We start from the raw sequence: 21,753 nt of genomic DNA on the forward strand, positions 1-21,753 counted from the left end.
CTTCTTTTGCTCATTTACTGAGTAAGGGGACCATAGGCAAAGCTGTAACTCTAAATGAGTACATCCTTTAGTGGGGAGACAGACATAATCTGTCATTTGAACCCAAGACTATATTCCTCCAAACATTTTGAATATGACTGTCAGTGGAGTGTTGAATCTCTTTCATTGCAGAGCTCCTGCTTTTCAGGAGAGCCTGCAAAGACTACAGTTCCTACTCTTGACTGACCTTGGTTGGTTTGTTGTTCGTTTTGAGACAGGCTTTTTTTCCTTTCTTTCTTTCCTTTTGAGATAGGAGTTCTCTGTAGATTTGGAGACTGTCCTGGAACTAGCTCTTGTAGTCTTGTAGGCCTTGAGCTCACAGAGATCTGCCTGCCTCTTAAAGACGTGTACCAAAACTTCCCGACTGACCTTGTGAACTCTTACAGCCATAGATTCCTAAGCATTCTGGCACCCTCGGAATAGATTGCTATTCAGTAGTTCTGGCGTGGAGCCCAGGACATTGGGAACTTAAGCTGTAGCCCCTTAATTCTGATGAACAGACTGGGAAGCCCTGGTATAGTACAAAGAATACACCAGCCTTTGGAGTCAGTCTTGAGACAGACCCTTTGTCTAATACCTGTTCACTACATGGGCCTTCACTTCATCTTTCTGAGGCTTGGGCTCCTCAGTTTGTGGATGAGGAATTTATGGACATAAAGTATCTAGCATGGTCAGGTACAGTGGTGTGCGCCTTTAATCACAAGGCTCGAGAGGCTGAGGCAAGTGGATTTCTGTGAGTTTGAAACCAGCCTTGTCTATGTTGTGAGTTCTAGGCCAGAGATGACTACGTAGTGAGACTCTGTCTCAAACAAACAAGAAAACAAACCTAGCGTGGGGGCTAGGGAAATGGCTAAGTAGGTAAGGTGCCTGCTACAAGAGCATAAGGACTTGGGTTCCAATCCCCATCACCCATGTAAAAACCCATGATCCTATGTACCCGTGATCCCAGCACTGGGAACATTTTATTTTTCTCCACAGCACTTAGCACCCGTCCCCCGTCAAAACAGATTGCCTACCTACCTTGGATTATGGCCATTAACTGCATAAATAGCCTCTTTGTGCCAAGAGTAAGAAACAGGCTAGGCAGAAATCGAACTTTCTGAAGCTTGTATTTGAGTGGGGGGTCGGGAGGACTAAAGGGTAGAGGTAGATGGATTCTTCAAACTTATTGACCAACCAGCCTAGCAGAGTCGATGAGCTTCAGATACAGTGAGAGGCCCTATTTCAAAAAATAAAATTGAATGCAGTTAAGGAAAGACATCTGATGTTGACCTCTGGTCTCCATTCACATGCATGAGTTCTTGCACACAAGTGTGTACACATCCACACTACAAGTCCAACACAAAAATGCTTAGAACAGTGCCTAGCATAGGGTGGCTTTTGTTTGTTTGTTTTTAATTATCTTGATTTTATTCGTGTGAGTGTTTAGCTGTGTGTACATCTGTGTACCATATGCATGCCTGGTTCCTGTGAAGGTCAGAAGACAGCATCAGATCCCCTGGAATGAAAGTCCCACGTGTTGTGAGCCACCTTGTATAATCACACCCAGATCATCTGCAAGAGCAGCAAGTGCTCTTGGCCAATTTGGACTTACTCCAGCCCCCAGAGGGTGACAATCTTTAAATAAACAAACAAAAACAATACTAATTTTCTTCCTCTTCAGAAATTGTATTGGAACTTCTTAAGTTTGAACTCCTGTCTCTATGATCCAGACCTAGTCTTCCCTTCCAACAGCAATTATTAGAGATTGGAAGTTTTGCAGACTATATTTATCAAATTTAATTTTCTTTAAAGTTGGCTAAATCTTAATGGAAACTACATAGCCAGGACTGGGAGAATTGAGACTAAAACCCCACATCAGAAAAACCCTGTTTGAGCTCAAAGTTTAAAAGTGGTGTAAGGCACAGCCTCAATCTAAAATTGGTTGCCTCAAAAAACAGGTACAGCAAGGTCATCCAGGGTTAATAAGATCAACTGCCTGGAGAGATAACGCCTCCCAAGAGAAGACTATGATGGCTCTTTTCCAGAATCCAGTTCACACACAGCTTCATCAGAGTTCCACCAGCGAGAGAGCCAAACCTTGGGTTACAGCCATTGGCAGCACTAAATACTTACTCAGTGCCAGAAGTGAGAAACAAGCTAGGCAAAGATCACGCTTCTTAGAACCTACAGTTCAGTGAGTGGAGGCGATCCTGGGTATGATCCAAAACTAAGTGAGCAGCTAGGTAATCTGGTTTACAGGTGGTGCTGAGGGCTGTGAAGGAAAATGAAAGGCAGAGAGAGGAGGCTGTGAGGACCAGGGTGAGGAGGAGTGAGGAGGAGTTGCGGTTTCAGATAAGGTGATGAGAAGACCTCACTCAGAAGTCTCATCTAGCAGAGGCCTGGCGAGACCAGGAGGGAGCAAACAGTAAACGTGAAAGCCTGAGCATGTGGTCTCTTCCGTGTCACCACATGTGAAGCCTGGCACACACCCCTGTGGCCTCTTGTTCGTGTTCCAACTCTGCTTCCCTCTGGCCTTTTCTGTGACAGGAGTTTAGGTATGGTCCTCCTTCCTCGATATGAATCTCTCCAGAGCCCTTCTCTGTTGGCGTCCAGTTTCTGAGCTCCTTTTGCCTACTTTCCCCTCTTTTTTCATGTTTGCTTGTATAGTATGGTAAGTGCCTTATAAGGGTAAGATCTGCCCTCTTACCCTTCCTGTGTCAGTAAAGGAGCTGGGCATGGTGGGCACACCTTTAATCCCAACACTTGGGAGGCAGAGTCAGGTGGATCTCTGAGTTTGAGAACAGTTTGCAGAAATTTGTAGCAAGCCCCTGTCTCAAAACAAGTGTCTGTAAAAGATAACAGCATCCTGTACAGAGTGCACCTTCAGATTCTCCCACCGTCGGTACAGCACATCTCTGAGATGAGGCAGAAAAGCTTGCAGAGGGAGGACATGATTCACGCTCTCCAGTTGCAAGTCTCTTCTGCCACCTCTTCAGTGATGCTTCTAAGACCACAAAGTGCACATTAAACTAGAAACTCTTTAGATGGCCACTAGCCATCATGGCTGTCCACTCCTGCTTATATTTATTCAGCTACTACCTGAACTCCTAGTTGTTCACTTATTCTGCTTGCCTCATCCGTCCCAGTGTCACTTTGGGAGCCTTGGTGTGCAGCAGCACCAGCAGCAGCCGCCCCACATTAACTAATCAGGGCTGTGGTTAAAGGGCTAGAATCCAGGACTCTACAGCTCTGAGTCTCCAAACAATTCTTTCTGTAATTGACATATTGTCACACCAGCATGATTTCATGGCCTCCCCATAAAGCTATATGATTGCCTTTTATAGTCATATCAAAGTAGCAATGTGTTATACTATCTTCCTTACAAAAGTCGGCTTTATATTTCTTATCCTTAGCCCATTCTTTAGATGTTTGGCTGTGGTAAACTTTAATCTGGGTGGCACTCCATTGAGAGATGATAACACTGTTTATCATAGGTGGACATTTGGGTAGCTTCCGTGCCAGGGTGACAGGGTGGTATATTCCTGAACACGCCTTTTGAGGACATTGGTGTGGAATGGCTAGATCATAGAGCACACTTGCTCTCCTGCAGAATAAGCTGCCAAAGAGATTTCCTGAGTAATTGTGTTGCTTCCTATCCTTGCCAGCGTCTAGTATTTTCCTTTTTTTTTTCTTTCCTGGTGGATGTGCAGTGATAATGGTAGTTGTAGTTATTTAAGACAGAGTCTCACTATGTAGCCCTAAGTGGCCTGAAACTTGCTTTGTAGACTAGGCTGTCCTCAAACTCACAGAGATTCTCTTTCCTCTGTCTCCTGAGTACTGAAATTAAAGGTGTACACTTCCTCACCCAGCTTTTATTGTTATTTATTTTATTTTATATATATGAGTGTTTCAACTGAATGTATGTATGTGTACCACACACATACCTGTGTCCACAGAGGTCAGAAGAAGGCATGAGATCTGCTAGAACTGGAGTTATAAGTAGTTGTGAACCACCATGTAGGTACTAGGACTTGAACCCAGGTTCTTTGCAAAAGCAATAAGTTCCCTTAACTGCTGAGCCATCTTCAACCTCGCAGCTTTGAATAGTATATTTTGATGAATATTTCTTACTTGTAATGATCAACACATCAAGGTGTTTTGCTTTGTTTTTCTTTTATGCATCCTGCTTTTATAGTCTGGTGTTTGGGGAATCATTTTGTTCTGTTTTGTTTTGTGCCAATCTTAATGCTATCATACTGGCATCCAGCTTGATGCTCAGCCAGGACTCGCCACTCTTAACAAGTCCAGGGCCCAAAACCAGGGAATGATGCTACCCACTCGTAGACTGGGTTTTCCCATGTCACTTAAGGCAAACAAGACCACCCCCACAGATACTCCTACAGGCCAACTTGATCTAAACATCCCCCATTGAGACTACTAGGTAGTGTCAAGTTGACGATCACAGATGTGGCCTTGATGAGAGAGCAATCATAGACTTAGTTGTTTACTATAGACTATACTCTCATGTTTTTATTATTGTTCTTGTTAATCTGGATGGGGGTTTTTGCCTACTTTACTAATTAAACCTTCTCAGAGTAAATACTTATAGGAAAAAGTGGAATATGTATAGAATTTGATGCAATCTTGATCTTAGGAACCTGTTGGGGTCTTACAGCACATTCCCCATACATAAGTAGAAATGACTATACTTTTTTTCATATATAGAGCCAAGTGATGTAGCATCTTTAGTTGAGCCAAGCGTGGTGGTGCCTCAACACTCTTTAGTGTTAGGAAGACAGAGGCAAGCAGGTCTCAGAGTTTGAGGTCAGCCTGGTCTACAAAACAAGTTTCAGGACAGCCAGGGTTACACAGAAGCCCTGTCTCAAAGAAAAATAAACAAACAAAAAAACCCAAAACAATAAAAACAAAGAAAAGATCATTCTTCCACTGCATTTCACTATCACCTTTGCCAAGAATATATAGCTAAATTTGGGCAATGTTCTATATAAGATACTAATTCTGGACTTTATTTCCTAAAGTGTGTGTATGCGTGTGTGTGTGTGTGTGTGTTCTCTCTCTCTCTCTCTCTCTCTCTCTCTCTCTATATATATATATATATATATATATATATATATATATAGTCTTTCTTTATGCCATCATGCAGCAATTGCACCATTCCAGATACATTTATCTTGAATCAGGTAAGGTAAGTTCTCCAGTTTCAGTCTTCAGGATTGTTTTTGATAGTCTAGGTCTTTTGCATTCCTGTAACCATTTTAGAAGTATGTTCCTTTCTTGCTTGTTGGTGTATATTTGTTTACTTGCTTTAAGGCAGAGTTTCACTGTATAATCCAAGCTAGCCTCAAACTCAAAATACTGTTGCTTCAGCCTCCCTAGTACATAGATTAAGGCATGCACCACCATGTCTGACATTACTTTCTAGAAAAGTCCCGTTGGGGTTTTGATTGGGATCTTGTGGACTTTCCCAGTGGTTTTTATCCAAGAGTGATTTTTGGCCTCCACAGTACAGTTGGCAATAGCTGGAGACATCTTTGGTTGTCATAGCAGTGAGGACACTAATGGCATCTAAAATAATAAGGCCAAGAAAACTGCTAAGTACTCAGCAGTGCTCGGGGCAGCCCTCTATCAACAAATTATCATCTAGCTAAAATGTTGGTAGAACTGTTGTGAGAAACTGGATTGCCAGGCGATGGTGGCCTTTAATCCCAGCACTCGGGAGTCAGAGACAGGTGGATCTCTGTGAGTTTGAGGCCAGCCTGGTCTACAAGAGCTAGTTCCAGGACAGGCTTCAAAGATACACAGAAACCCTGTCTCGACAAACAGAAACAAAACAAAAAACTCTGAATTAGCATGCACTACTTGGGCCTTGTCTCTCATCTTACTATTCATTTTCTAAGTGGTTCATTGGTTTTTTTTTTCATTTTCACCTTTTAGATTACTCAAAAATATGTATTATCTCTTTTCTATTGACCTTGTAAGGATATTCGTTTACAATTCTTTAAAGAGCACATCCTCTAGATTTTAACATGCTTTTGATATCTTGATACAGTTCATCTGGTACAAATTATCTACCACTTCCTGGCTCTTATAGATTGCTAAAACCCATAATTTCACCCCCATTTTAGTTTCATATCCACATAAACTACAAAAGACTTGATGATGACTGGCATGTACATTTAACATTGTGCTGGCCAGCTCTGTTGTCTTCATTCTACCTACCTTCCATGCTTCTGTGTAGGTTAATTTTCCTACTCTACTTTTCCCTTTAGTTCAATCCTGACAGCCATGAATTCCCTCAGTTTATGGTCTGAAACCCAGGGCCTTGAGCCTGCTAGGCAGCACTCTCCCACTGAGCTAAACCCCAAGCCATACATTCAGTTTGAAAGCGTTTTTGTATGGTTAAAAAATTCAAGGTTGGTAGTTGTCTTCTGGCCCGTTAAAGAGGTTGCCCTAGTCACTTCTAGGTTTTGTCATGCTGTTGAGAAACCATCTGTCAATCTTTTTCTACTGCTTTTTAGATTTTCCTTGTTGTCTAGGCATGGTGGTACACACCTGTGACCCCAGCACTAAGAGGCAGAAGCAGGAAGATCACAAGTTTGAGGCCAGACTAAGCTATACAGGGAGACTGTCTCTTGCTCCCACCCCACTACAAGAAAAAGTTTCTGTTTATTTGCCTTTGGTTCTCAGCAGAATGACTATGATAGGTTTGTGTATGCTTCTCTCACCTTGGTCAGTTTGGAATTTGCTGAGTTTCTTAAATCAGTGGTTGATTTCTTTGTTTTGAACTTTTCAGTTTTGCTTTGTTTTATGTCCTTTCTTCTGGGACTTACTCACACATGAGACCTTTCAGTATATCCCAGGTACATTTATCACACTGTTTACCATTCTTTTTTCTTTCTTGGCTTGGGGTTGGGGCAGTTTTTATTGATCTATCTTCCACATCACTAATCTTGTCTTCTGCTAAATCCATTTGCAACTAAACCTTCCAATGTGTTCTTAATGATAGGTTCTGTATTTCTTAACTCTGTGTGTCCATTTGATGGGGGGGGGGGCTTTTACTCAGAAAAGAAAGGTTTTCAAATTTATTTTAAATTAAATTTTTAGTTATGTTTGTAAGGGCTCACTGTATGGCCTAGGCTAGACCTGAACTCACAATTTTCCTAGCTCATCATCCCAAGTACTAGGATTGCAGTTCTACAAGGATATCCCAGCAGAAAATTGTTTTAACTAAAAGCAATATTATTTCAGTTGAGTTAGTAGCACACATTTTATTCCTAGAACTTGTGAGGCAGAGGCAAGTTGATCTCTGTAAGTTTGACTCCAGTCTGATTGATCTACAGAGTGAGTTCCAAGACAACCAGATCTACATAATGAGACCCTTTCTCAAAACAAACAAAGAATAATATTTGTATTTCGAGGACATTTTATATAAAATAAAATGAAGTCAAGATGTGTGCTGTCACCAAAAAGTTTGTTTAAAAGTCTACCTAAAATAAAGCACAATCTTGGGATTCAATAACTGTGCAATTAACTTTTAAGTATAATTAAATGAGTTCAGTTTAGCATCTTCAAATCACTTATTAAAAAGAAGACAGCAAAAAATAAGTAATACCTTAACATAAACAGGGGAGCCAGCTGCCTCAGGGAAAATAGGTTTAACAAGATGACTTAGCAGCAGGTAAAGGTACTTACCATGAGAGGTAGAAGGAGGGAGTGAGCGCTTCCTAGTTGTCCTTTGACCCACACGCACGCGCTCTCTCTCTCTCTCTCTCTCTCTCTCTCACTCTATCTATCTATCTATCTATCTATCTATCTATCTTTTTTAATTAAAAAGGGGAGGAAAAGAGTTCCTTGACTTTGTTAATCTTTTCTTTTTTCTTCCCCAAGACAGGGTTTCTCTGAGTAGCCGCTGGAACTCAAGATGTAGACCAGTCTAGCCTGTCTCTGCCTCCCAAGTGCTGAGATTAAAGGTGCATTTGCACCACCACTACCTGACTAATCTTGTTTTTTAAAGACCTTGGCTATTTAGGTTGCCTGTGGATCTGCTTGTATTGTCTTTCCTGTGGAGTTCCAGTTATATGGTCTTGTTTTTTCACATGTTCAGGAGCGTCTTATTGTATCTGAGGGAGTATATAAAAAGATGGTTGATGATTCCATATAGTACTATCTTCTCAGAGGTCTCTGCCTTTCCGCTGTTGGGCTCATCACAAACAGGAACCAAGACTGAACTTAAAGAGGACTGAGCTGAGTCACCAGCCAAGAGTTTAAGGTTTGGGGACAAACCTCCAGTTTTGTTCCTCTAGCTTTAAGGGACACCAAAATATCTCTTGGTTTCTGTCTCAGCAGCAGCCTTCTTTCCAAAATCTTGTATTTTGAAGTTTCTCATAACTAGGTTCGTCTTTCCGGCCCCATGTGGCCATTGTGCTCTCTTTTTCTCCACTGACAGCTCTGTCCTGTGCAGACCCCCAAAGTGTGCCAAGTTGTAGGTGTACCACCAGGCTCTCCCGAGCTGTAAGTCCACTCACCCTGAGCATCTCCCTTCTCTGCAATATTAGTCCACTTGTCTTTATTGTTCTCTCGAGGGTTCAGAACTTTAAAAAAATGTTTTGTGGGTGAATGTAATGACTCTTTTCTATAATCCAAACACTTAAGAGACTGAGGCAGAAGGTTTGCTTTGAGTTTGAGGACATCTTGCACTATTGTTCAGACACACACACGTGCTCATGCAGCAATTTTTTATTTTTTCAACCATCAATAAGAGTGTTAGCCTTCCATACCTTTCCCTACTCACTTGAGAACAGAATCTGTAAGGATCTGTAGAGATGTTGACTGTCTGGCAGTGGCTTTTCTTACTTCTAGGTATGGGTTGCCCCTTCCCTCCCATGTTGTAATGAGGAACGGTGGGCTGTGTCCCACCGCCCAACTGGCTTACACCCGGGCTGGCGGGCTGCTTGTCGTCCCGGCCACCTGTTTAGCTTATGCCCGAAATAATCACATGGAAATCTATATTAATTAAATCACTGCCTGACCCATTAGCTCTTGCCTCTTATTGGCTAACTCTCACATCTTGATTCAACCCATTTCTAATAATCTGTATGTCACCACGAGGCCATAGCTTACCAGGAAAGATTCAGCATATCTGACCTGGCAGCTTCATGGCGGGCGGCTCTCTGCCTGCCTTCTTCCTCCCAGAATTTTGTTCTGTCTACTCCACCCACCTAAGGACTGGCTTAGCAAAAGGCCAAGGCAGCTTCTTTATTCAACCAATGAACTCAACACAAATGCAGAAGGACCTCCTACACCACTCCCAGAGCCCTGGTCTAAAGTAGTGAGACACACATGTTCAAATATAGTCTTTGGTACTGTAGTTGAGGTATATGCTTGAGGTGGTAGGAAAGCGGAGAGAAATATGAAATAGGGCATCTCTTTAGAAATTGGCAAGTTTTTATTTTTGTTTTGTTTTTGGCTTTTTGAGACAGGGTTTCTCTGTGTAGACCTGGCTGTCCTGGAACTAGCTCTTGTAGACCAGACTAGCCTCAGACTCACAGACATCCACCTGCTCCTGCTGCCAGAGTGCTAAGATTAGAGATGTGCACCACCACTTCCTGGCTAGAAAGTGGCAAGTTTTATAATTATTTGTGGTTACAACGTTGAATGATAAGGTTGGTACAGTGAGCAGATGCCTAGCAAGGACTCCACAAGACCTGGGAGAAGCTTAGTACAAGAGGTGGGGGGCTGTTATGGTTGGTACAGTATGCCTTCCTGCTTGGTTTAGGGAGGCATTGATAGCATGGAAGTGGTTTAATTGAAGGAATGGTAAAATTAAGAGGAAAATGAAAGAAGGCAGAGATCTCAAGGCTTCTAGCTTGAGTGAGGGTCATAAATAACGAAGGAAAGCCATTCTGAGTCTGTTTCCTTAGGCCTGTGTCCATACACAGTCTGAGCTTTGGAGCTGCTACCCTGGGGGACTTGCAGCTCCCTAGTTACTTTCTTGAAATTCCTAAGGTGACTAAGAGAGATGCAGAGCCCAGACAGTTGCTTCCACCTCAGCCTTTTCAGAGTTATATGTGATGTATACTAGAAATCCACTTGAGCATTCTATTTGAATAACATTCTCCACACGAAAAGAAAAAGGATTGTCATTGTTTTCTTCTTTTATTCCTTTTCCTATTTTAGGTCTCTGTTGTGTTTCTGTTTATTGGTTTGTTTATATGTGCATATATGTTTTGTGATTGTGTATACATGGGTAGAGTATACATAGGTAGAAGGTATACATGTAGATTGTGTATATGTGCTCATGCATGTGTTTGGAGGCAGAGGTTGTAGCCTTGGGTATTGTTCCTCAGGAACCATCTACCTTGTTTTGTTTTTTTAGACAGAAGCTCTCACTAGGATCTGGAGCTCACCAATTATACTAGACTGGTCAGCCAGTCCCAGGAATCCTGTCTCTACCACCCCAAGTGTATGCTACCTGACTTTTTTCATGTGGGTTCTCAGAGAAGATTGAACTGTGGTCATTGTGATAACACAACAAGCACCTTATTACAGAGCCCCTTGCTCAGGTTTAAGCTAACTCTGCTTGACCCTCCAGGTCACTCACTGGTCTCAGCAATTAGCCATCATTCTTTCATTATTACATCAAGTGAACTTTTGGGGCATGGGAAATCATGCTTTTAATACTAAGAAATATAGTTTATTGTTACTTGAACTTCTTTAATTCAGATTCTCATTTGCTTCTAGTAGGAGTTCTGCTACAGTTAAGTTTCGCCACCTCCAGGAGTCTGAAATGCATTTCCTGCCTCTGACTGTGAGGCTCAGTAAACTTCTTTTCCTTTCCATTAATTCAGTGGCCATCACCTCAGGCAGGAGATGCCACAAATAGTGTGTGAGCCAGTACCCAGGGGGTGTCACTGATCCTCAATCTAGCTTATGGCATCCACACTTGACATTTTCCTAACCTAGGTGAGGAGGCTTAGAATCCTTTCCTTGGCCTCATGGGAGCCACAGATGCCAGCAATACCCTTCCTCACAGGGTCTGTGGAACTCTGGAGGGCAACTCTCTCTAGGGTATCTTTTTGTGCACTGGAGCCCTCTGTTGGTTCACAGGCACAATCCAGCTCAACTCTCTGGAATAGCCAGGTCTTGGTCTGTAAACACACTAGGTTCCTCTGGCCTGTCAGCCCTGTGGCCACTGGATTTAGGAGTACTTGGATGGACAGCCGAGGAGGAAAAATGCAAGCCCTCCAGACTGGATGATCACTAATCCAGCCATGGGTGATCACCCCGTCCAATGCCAGCATTTTACAATATTGTACATATATAGCTCCAGCTTTGACTCTGTCCGTAGTACCCTTGGGCCACAGTTTTGTGTCTTCCCAGCATGCTCTGTTTTCCTAAAGGGAATGTTTGAGGCTTATTTCTCTCCCTAAGCTCTGTGTTTATCTTTTTTTGTTCACTGTCAGTCTCTGAGTTTGAATTTCTCACAGGAAAAGAAAGGCTTTCAGGCATTAAGCGGCTCAGCCTCTTCATTACCTCTAAACCTGTCTCCTTTTGCTTTCCTGCTGCCATCCAGCTTTCCGTACTGCAGCAATCTCTTCCCCCGTTATGGCTATGGCAGTGTACACTCCTGGTTTTCCATCCCTGGGCATACTCTACTTCCTTTTGTGTTTGTCAGCCTCACCCAGCTCTGATCCTTCCTCCATATTACCATCCGCATAAAGATCATAGCCTCCCAACCCCCATCTCCGTCTCTCTCTCTCTTTTAAAACCCCCAGTGACAAGAACAGGCAAAAGGAATCTTAAGAGAGAGAAGTCAGAATTATAGAGGAAGAGGGATCAATTGTAAAGGACATGGGAGAGCCTTCTCGGACTCTAGAAACATTTTTTTGTCTTGCTTTGGGTAGTGCTTATGCAGGCCTCAACATATGCGAGAACTCACTGACCTGTGTACCAAGACCATGTTTTTTCTGTATATACCTCTTCTTTTACCAGCCCAGTAAGAATTTAGAACTCAGTCTCTAGCCTAGCCCAGAACCTTATGCATTTGCCCCTAGGTAATGGTTCAGGCATGCTATTTTGAAACTCAGTTCTGGCTCTCCTAGGGATGTGACTCCTCCCTGCTCACTTAGAACCTAAGCTTAGGTCTGTCCTAATAGCTAGAGACTGCGCTGTTTGCTTACATCCTTCACTGAGCTGAGGATACTCCAAGGATAGGAGCCAGTTCTTTGCAGTTCCCTTGCTCTCCCTTACAATGACTGGCACCTTGGGCCCCATAAATGGTGGGTGGATGGATGGATGGAATGATGGATGGATAGATGGACAGACCTTCACTTTGTATTTGCTTTGAGCTTGACACTCTTTACTGAAAAGCTTCCCTCTTCCAACCTACAGGATGTTTCCTCAGTGAGGGGGAAGACAGTTGTGCAATGGCGGTGTTTGACACCCCTGAGGAGGCCTTTGGCATCTTACGTCCAGTCTGTGTTCAGCTCACCAAGGCCCAGACAGTGGAGAATGTGGAACATCTGCAGACACAGTTACAGGCCGTGAGTGATGCTGCCCTTCAGGAACTACAGCAGTACGTCCTCTTCCCCTTACGATTTGCCCTGAAGACCCCAGGGCCCAAAAGAGAGCGCCTGGTCCAGAGTGTGGTGGAGTGCCTTACCTTTGTCCTCTCTTCAACATGTGTGAGAGAGCAAGAGCTTCTCCAGGAGCTCTTCTCGGAACTTTCAGCCTGTCTGTACTCTCCCAACTCCCAAAAGCCTGCAGCTGTGTCGGAGGAGTTGAAATTGGCTGTGATCCAGGGACTTAGCACCTTAATGCACTCAGCTTACAGGGACATCATTCTGACTTTTTATGAACCCTCCATTCTGCCTCGGTTAGGATTTGCTGTCTCTTTACTGTTGGGTTTGGCAGAGCAGGAGAAGTCAAAGCAGATTAAAATTGCTGCCTTGGAGTGTCTACAGGTTCTCCTCCTTCAGTGCGATTGTCAGGACCATCCGAGGCCCGTGGGTGAACTGGAGCAGCAACAGCAGCTGGGAGATTTGTTGGCGTCTTTCCTACCTGGAATCTCAACTACACTGACCAGAATCATCACAGGAGACTTTAAACAAGGTCACAGTATTGTTGTATCTTCCCTAAAGGTCTTTTACAAGACAGTGGGTTTCATCATGGCTGATGAACAGCTCACAAGGATCCCCAAGGCTGGAGCAAACCCTGCAGTTGAGCCCAGAGTGGCAGCTCTGATGATTCACAGGGAAGCAGACTGGGTCAAAAGCACTGGGGACAAGTTGGCGATCCTTATTAAAAAGATAATTGAGAGTGTCTCTGTTCACCCTCACTGGAAGGCAAGGCGGGAGCTGGTAGAGCTTGTGGAGGTCCTGCTTCTGAAGTGCAGTCAGTCCCTGGTTGAATGTACAGGTCCCCTCTTGAAGGTGTTAGTTGGTCTAGTAAATGATGAAAGTCCTGAAGTCCAGGCGCAGTGCAATACAGTGCTGAGGCATTTTGCAGATCAGAAAGTAGTGGTGGGCAGCAGAGCCTTGGCTGACATCTTGTCAGAAAGCCTGCATGCACTTGCCACATCTCTTCCCCGCCTAATGAACACACAAGATGACCAGGGCAAGTTCTCTACTCTTTCCTTGTTACTGGGGTATCTAAAGCTATTGGGCCCCAAAGTGCATGTGATTCTCAATTCTGTTGCCCACCTGCAGCGCCTTTCCAGAGCACTTGTCCAAGTACTAGAGCTAGAGGTGGCAGACGTCAAGATGGTAGAAGAGCGGCGCTGGAACTCCGACAACCTGAGTGCCTCTCCAGAGGCCTCAGATGCACGACCATGGAGCCGAGTCCAGAGGAGATATTTCCGCTGCTTCACTGATGAGAGGGTCTTCCTGCTCCTGCGGCAGATCTGTCAGCTCCTTGGTTACTATGGGGACCTGTATTTGCTTGTCGATCACTTTATGGAACTGTACCATACATCTGTAGTTTACCGAAAGCAAGCTGCCATGATCCTTAATGAACTGGTTGTAGGGGCTGCCGGTCTGGATGTAGAAGATATTCATAACCAATGTACAAGCATAGGCCCAGAGGAACTGAGAGAGATTGTGAAATCTATATTGGAGGAATACATAAGCCAAGAAAACTGGTACTTGATTACCTGTATTGAAGCTGAGGAGGGGGAGGAAACGACAGTGAAGCCTCCGGGCCTCCAGGCCATCACATCTGGTACACACACCTGCCAAGTTGTACCTTTTCCAGCCTCGTCAAAGCCGAGCTCCACTATCTGCTCCATGAACAGTAACATCTGGCAGATATGCATTCAGTTGGAAGGGATTGGCCAGTTTGCTTATGCATTGCGAAAAGACTTTCGTTTGCTTTTGATGTCAGCTCTCTATCCAGTACTCGAGAAGGCTGGAGACCAAACCTTGCTCATTAGTCAAGTGGCTACTAGCACCATGGTAGCCATCTGCCATGCTTGTGGCTATAACTCCATACAGCACCTGATCAATCAAAATTCAGACTATTTGGTGAATGGTATCTCTTTAAATCTGCGTCATCTTGCTCTGCACCCTCATACCCCGAAAGTCTTAGAAGTCATGCTTCGGAACTCAGATGCTAGCCTACTTCCTTTGGTAGCAGATGTGGTTCAAGATGTCTTGGCCACCCTGGACCAGTTTTATGATAAGAGAGCTGTTTCCTTTGTCAGCGTTCTGCATGCTTTGATGGCAGCTCTAGGTACATTGAAAGCCTTTTTTGATGCCAGTTGAGGAGAGAGGAGCCAAGATCCTGGTTTGCCTGGTCTTATTCCATGTTCAGGAATGTGCTATGGAGGACATTGGGAAGGTTGTCTCTCCAAACCCACAGGGCACAGGGGATTGTCAGACTACAGCGTTGGTTTTTATACTTTGAATATTTCTGCCATTTATTGAGCCCTGCTCTGTGTCAGACTAGGTAGAAACAGCATTTTTTATTTTACAAATAAGAAAAACCAAGGATCAGTGAGATCCTGTTCAGCCAGGGTCACACTATTAATAAGGGATAAAGTTGGATTTGTGACTAGTTTATTCTTCTCAATATACTATGCTGCTACTGGTGCTTCTTAGAGCTGGCAGAATTTGTGCTGGGAGAGGGCAGGAGCAGCAGGAAGCGCTCAGCCACCGAGAGCTGGGACAGCAGATAGAACCTTTTCTTTCTTCGGTTGGGGTTGGCTCTGGGAATTGAACCAGAGCCTGTATATGCTAAGGTGTTATACCAGTGAGCTACATCCTCAACCCTCTGGAATTTTTCTGATGATGGTAATCCTCTGTCTCTTTTGCCCAGTGCAATAGCCAGTAGCCATGTATGACTAAAACTACTGGGGAGTTGAATTTTCTTTGTTTGTTTTTGTTTAGTTTTTCAAAACAGGGTTTCTCTGTGTAACAGACCTGGGCGTTCTGGAACTCACTTGGTAGACCAGGCTAGCCTCAAACTCACTGAGATCTGTCTGCCTCTGCCTCCCAAGATTACAGGTGTGAACCATTATGTTCAGCAGGAAATTGAAGTTTTAATTTTGTTTCATATTTTAGCCACATGGACCATACTGGAAAGCAGTAATCTAGAAGCTTAAAAACATTTATTTTTATTTTTATGTATTTGAGTGTTTTGCCTGTATATGTGTATATGCCTACATGTGTGTGTTTACTGCCTACAGAGGCCAGAAGAAGGCACTATATCTCCCAGAACCGGAGTTACAGTTGATGTGAGCCATCATATGGGTACTGGGAATTGGAACTGGGCCTGCTGGAAGAGCAACCAGTGTTCTTAACTGCTGTACCATTTCTCCAGCCCCTTGTTCTTCTTTTTAACCTTTTTTTTAAAGAAAAAAAAAGACTTATTTATGTGTATGACTGTTGTACCTGCATGTGTGTCTGTGCACCACATGCATGTAGTGCCCCTGGAAGCCAGAAAAGAGAGTCTGATCTGCTGGAACTGGAATTACAGGTAGCTGTGAGCTGCCATGTGGGTACTAAAAATTGAACCCAGTTCCCCTGAAAGAGCAGCCAGTGTTCTTAACCACTGAGCCATCTCTCCAGCCCCTCCTTTTAATTGTACCAGTTGACTTAATTGTCTCATTTATATTTTGATCCTACTGGGTGCTTTCTAGGGATGTTAGCCACCATTAGCATGGCATGATTTTCTACCATGAACAAAAGCCAGGCTTGGTAGGATTATACCTGTAATCCCAGCTGCCAGGAAACTCAAGCAGAAGGATCATGAGTTCAAGGCCAGTCTGATGTACATAACAAGACCACGTCTAATAAATAAATAAATCCCTCAAGTGAACAGTTAATCATTGAATGAAAAACAGTGAGCTCTATCCTAGTGCTTTTATCCAAAGAGCATATCTCCAGTGCTGCCCATAGCCTCTGAGCAGAGGAAAAGGCCTTGGCCTCATTCTGTCAGGTGAAAAGGCCAAGATCCTGTGAGAAACTTTCTCAGGAGAGGTGACTGGAGCCGGGACCATGCTCTCCTCTGGGCGACACTTCATTGTTCACTCAGTCATTCATGACCACTCACATACAGCACAAATGCTCTTTCTTTACCCGTCCGTCAGATGCTACACCAAGTAGTGAGGGTACAGCAGTGAACAAGATCACACATGCAGCTTTCCTGCTACTGAGAGACTTGATAAACAAGTAGCGAAAGCTAAGCAAGCTCGGAGCTGCTGATAAGCACTTATAAGCACTTTGAAGGACGAGAAAACCTCACACTAGGGAGGAAGCAGGGATAGGCTACTCAAGGTTGCACTGTCAGGGAAGGCCTCTCTGGGAAATTCAGCTAAGGGTGATACTGGAAGGAGGAGGAGGCTGTGAGGCGGACAGGGCTGTGGTGCTCTTATGGCTGCATCACACCCCACTGTGTCACGACGCTGATTTTAACCAGACCTTTCTTGCTTGACATTAAAAGAGAGAATGTTTCTCTATCTTTTGCCTTCAATATTATCAGTAGCATAAATTTCTAAAAGAAATGCTTGTTCAAAGAGTTTTACATTTAAATTTTTGATTGAGAGTATCAAATTGCTCTCCTAAGAGGTTGTACCAATTTAAGCTCCATCAGCAATGTAAAAGTGCCAATTTTGCCACACCCTCACCCATACTGTCTTATTACTGAGCCTTTGATCTTTGCTAATCCAATAGGAGAAAAATTGCACCTTATTATAGTTGTAATTTGCATTAAGAGTGAGGTTGAGCTTCTTTTCATACGTTTAAAACCCATTTGTGAGCAAAGACATTTTCCAGTCTGACACTAGCTTTGAATGTAAAAATAATCTGCAGTGTGTGGACTCCCTGGCGTTATAATGCTGGGGCTAGGCTTTACCCATTTGGGGTCCAGCGCCTGAGAGTGCACCCAGAGCCTAATATATACCTGGGAATGGGGCGCTGAAGAAATGGCATGCTTAGCTGCGCATGGAGCACACGCCTTTGCTCCTAGCACTCAGGAGGCAGAGACAAGTAGATCTCTGCCTTGTCTCAGAAATTCAATTTAATTTAGAAAGGATGCTTAACTCTACATGGAGACCAGATACCAGCCAGGAAACTGTTGTCTCAATCATTTGCTCCCTGATACACCCAGGTGCCAGAACAGGTCACCTCCCTTCTGCCTTCTGGCTCTGGGCAGTTGCTCCTTATTGAAAAGGAGACTAGCAGGTGCTAAAAGAGACAGTCTTTCTCCTGCTGTTGGCAGAAGGGAGGGAGGGCACCAGCCAAGAGGCTGTGGGATTGGGGATGTTATTGCTTTATTCTTTAAGTATTCAGAATCTTTTGGAATTAAAGACTTTGAAGGGTCTCAGTACCCAGGAATGACTGAAATTAGAACTGCTGTACTTAAGTAAGGAATTTAGACCCTGGTGGACACCCCCACACTCACGCCGACTTCCTGGTTTCCCCTGTGTGATTGCTGCAGAGGCCTAAGGCCCCTCAGGGCACAGTTGGAAACCACTAGAGTGGTTTAAGGTTTATTCTGTGATGACATGTCAGAGGCACTGGAGCATTTTCTGTTAAAAAAACCCGTGTAAGACTGCCCATTCTCACATTGCTGCAGAACCCATCGAATGAGGAGCATATCCTCTCCTCAGAGTTGTGTCACTTGAGTTTGTCCTCAAACAAACTGCATATGTTCGAGTTCCAACCCTGTGCTGTGGCATGTTAGAGTCAAGAGTCCCATGGTGAAGATTCACATGCCAAACTACACGAAAAATAAGTAGTTACAAAATACAAAGGGAAAGAGCTTTGTGCTGTGTAAGGGACAGCTTTCCTGGGAAGGTTCTGATTGTTCTGAAATGTGCAGTGATTTGGAATTAGGCAGATGTAAAGTAGGAGAAAAGTATTCTGTACCCTCAAGAGCAGCAGTATGTATAAGAGTTCTGAGGCAGGAAAATACCTTGGATACTGGAAGTCGGCAAGTTATGAGGCAGCCGACTGACGTGGTAGAAGGTGGGGTTGCAGGACGCAGGAAGTGTCTGGGTGGTTCCGAGGGCTGTGCCAGCTTTGCCAAAGAACTTGTGCTACTTATAGTGCTGGTGCCTGTCACTAATCACGAGTCATGATAACATTTTCTTGCAGCCCACTGGTTCCCAGATGCAGGTTCTACTGGGCAGCTCCAGCCGTGCAGTTTAGAAGAGGAGGGAAGGCAAATGCCAGCAGCTCGCCAGGCTAGTGCCACAGCAGAGGACATCGAGCAGTTTGTGCTGAGCTACCTCAAAGAGAAGGACATAGCAGAGGGGAATGTTTCTGACCTTGAAACTGAGGAAGGTAATTGCTGTTTGGTTTCACTAGCTCCTTTTTGAACCAATCATTGTGAAAACAATAAAATGTCATTCCAGAAAGTAGAAGAGAAGTTGCCCTAAACCTCACTGTGCTCACAGCTGTTCGTGTGTGTGTGTTTATGTGTGTGTGAGTAAACTTCCCATTCCTTTTATTTTTTTTAACAAAAAAAAATATTATTTACGTGGTTGCAGCCATAGTTTTTGTTTGTGCTAATGAGGATTGTATTGGGACTCACTACCACTGGACTGTACCTAGTGCCTCTGGCTCCAACATCTAAATATCCCACATCCTTCGTGTTTAGTCATAAAGGACACTCCAAGTTTTCAGAATCATTGTTGGGATGGCAGCTACCAAGTGTACATCCCTGTGTGAAGTTAAGGTTGCCTGCAGCCTTGCTGTGATACAGTGCACTAAGGGATAATTCCTGTGTGTGATCTTTTCTTCATACTTACATATCTGTAGCACAAGAAATAAAAACCCAGAGACAGATATTGGGTTTCAGATTGAAAGTCAAAAAAAATGCAACATCCAGCCACTGGCTCTTACCTCTCCCTCAGTTCGAAATGACAATTCTGCCTCCAGGAATCTCAGAATGAGACTGTCTGAGAGCTGTCTCCTCTCGTCTTATATTCCTCTCTAGTGCTGGGTTTAAAGATGTGCACCACTACTGCTTGGTTTCTCTGGCAAATTAGTGTGGCTACTGGGATTAAAGGTGTGTGTCACCACGGCCTGGTCTGTAAGGCTGACCAGGGCAACTCAGCTGTTTTACTCTTTGATCTTTGGACAAGCTTTACTTATGAAAATACAGATGAAATATCACTACACTTATTTCTAGAAATTCTCACAAATAGGGTTTCTGCATCCAAGATCAGATTGCTGACCAGATTGCCTTTCAGACAGTCTTATCAACTGCACCTTCCCAACAGTGGTGATTACCTGCCTCACTTGTGCCAGTGTTAGCAAGTTAATAATGGCTCATTATTTTACTTTGCATGTCTCTGATTAATGCCCAAGTTGAATGTGTTTCTTTATGCTTCTTCCTATCATTTTTTCTTTCTTGGGCCCATTGTCTATTCATGGACTTCTTCTATTCCTTTATTGGTAGAGAACAATTGCAGCATTTTTCTTACGTTTATATGATAGAGGAAAAAGAGAGTTCAAGCCAGCAGCAGCAGCAGCTCTGGCCTCTTGTTTTATTCACAAACTCAATCTGGAGCTTTAGGTCATGGAAGGATTAATAAATTATTAGAATTGCCTCTGCAAATATAAAATGCCAAGTCATAATGAGCTTGGTGGTCCCAGAACTATCCTAAATCGAACTGAGTCCCAAATTAGTTTGTTAGGTTCGAAGTGAGCAGATTTCTTTTTTCTTTTTCATTTTTCCCATCTGTGCGTTTATTCTGGTGAGCTGGAGCCAACACGTCCAGAATAACAGGAAAGTATAGCTCATTGCCGTGAACGCAACAGATTCCTTGTGAGCAGTGACAAGCAGTGCAGGTCCAAACTCTTGCATAGTTGAGCCAGTATGGTTCTCATAGCCAGCGCTCTGGTTATAATCTTAAGGCTTTTTCTTCTGTTTCTCTACTGAGCCAGCCCGAACCTTCCTGTGAATCACACTATCCAGTCCTACATCTCTGAAGAGGGATATGAGTTGGCCTTTCATGATCAAGGTTGTCACTCTAGTCTAAGATCCAAACCCCAACAATAAATCTGCTCTTCTGTGATTAAGGTCTTCTGGTTCTGGTGAGGTTTGCTGTGCAAACATAAGGATTCAAGTCACATAAGAAGCCTGACATGGTAGCATGGGCTTGTAATCCCAGTACTCAGGCTGTGAAGTTAGGCAGGTCCCCAAGCTCTCTGGCCAGCTAGCCTAACCTACTCAGTGAGCTCCAGACCAGTTTCTATCAAGTTTGGAAAAACAAGGTGGGTAACTTGAACAAAACACAAGTTTGACGTCTAGCCTTTCCAAGCACACACACATGCACGCACCCACCCATCCAAACAAGGATCTGCTTCTGCTGGATCAGATGGCATGAATCAAACCTTCCTCCAAAATTCTGAAAAGCACACTCCACAACAGGCAGATTCAAACAACAGATCCTCCTCTGAGGAGAAGCAGTCTAGCCCTGTTACTCTTGCAATTAGCATTTTTATGGGTATTCGACTTCCTTGACTTTGTAAAATTGTTCGGCCTAATATAGGTTTGGTATGAATGTTCTGTATAACCTTGTAAAGGCAACTTATACAGCCAAGGTCCTTTCTCTGAGAAAGCCAAATATTCCACAGATGCATCTCCCTTCATCCTCTCAGAATCTAGCAGAGACTAGTATACCCTCTATTATAAGGCTCAGGTTTTCTACCAGAGGAATCTGAACCCAGAAAAAGTTAAGGGGAGCAGTGCTCAGTTCAGTGGAAATGCTCACTCACAGCTGATAATAGGACAGTGGAACAAGGTGGGCCTGTAGACAGGAAAGTCCTGCAGGACAGGGGTGAGGCCTGGGGTTCAGACAGCTGGCAAGTCTTGTTCAGTTTCCATCATCTACTTCTCAAGCAGTGCTAGGCAGGGAGAGCTGAGGAGAGCTATGCCATCCTCTTTACTCACTCTCCTAGCCGCAGGTGATATGCCTTATCCCTTTGGTGCAGTCAAGGTGATGTACGGTGGAAGGAGGTATTAACAGATTGTGGAGTCTCCCTAGTCCAAGCCCTACATCTGAGCATTGCACCAGGCTGCCCTAGAACTTCAAATCTCAAATGAAGATAAATAAGGTTTTGGTGTTGGTCATCTAAACATCTTACAAGCTAGTAGAGATGATCAACTTTGGCTCTCTGTGGTCAAGGGATGAATCAAAAAGGAAAGGAGACAACAAAGAAAAGGCCACTACCCAACCTGGAGCTCCAAATTAGAACTGTGCCC

The 21,753-nt window shown here is 43.8% G+C and overlaps 1 protein-coding gene across 1 annotated transcript in view; it reads left to right on the forward strand.

Annotated features, from left to right (window-relative positions):
- Tti1 (TELO2 interacting protein 1) overlaps positions 1-21,753 on the forward strand; it is a 51,960-nt gene that overhangs the window by 9,320 nt on the left and 20,887 nt on the right. Inside the window, exons 2-3 of the mRNA XM_048440903.3 lie at positions 12,433-14,769; positions 18,636-18,824. Of these exons, the coding sequence (XP_048296860.3) occupies positions 12,468-14,769; positions 18,636-18,824 (2,491 nt within the window). The 5' untranslated portion in view covers positions 12,433-12,467. The remainder of the gene's footprint in view (positions 1-12,432; positions 14,770-18,635; positions 18,825-21,753) is intronic.

This window comes from Myodes glareolus, chromosome 10 (genome assembly GCF_982192425.1).
Source record: "Myodes glareolus chromosome 10, mMyoGla1.1, whole genome shotgun sequence".
Taxonomy (NCBI): Eukaryota; Metazoa; Chordata; class Mammalia; order Rodentia; family Cricetidae; genus Myodes; species Myodes glareolus.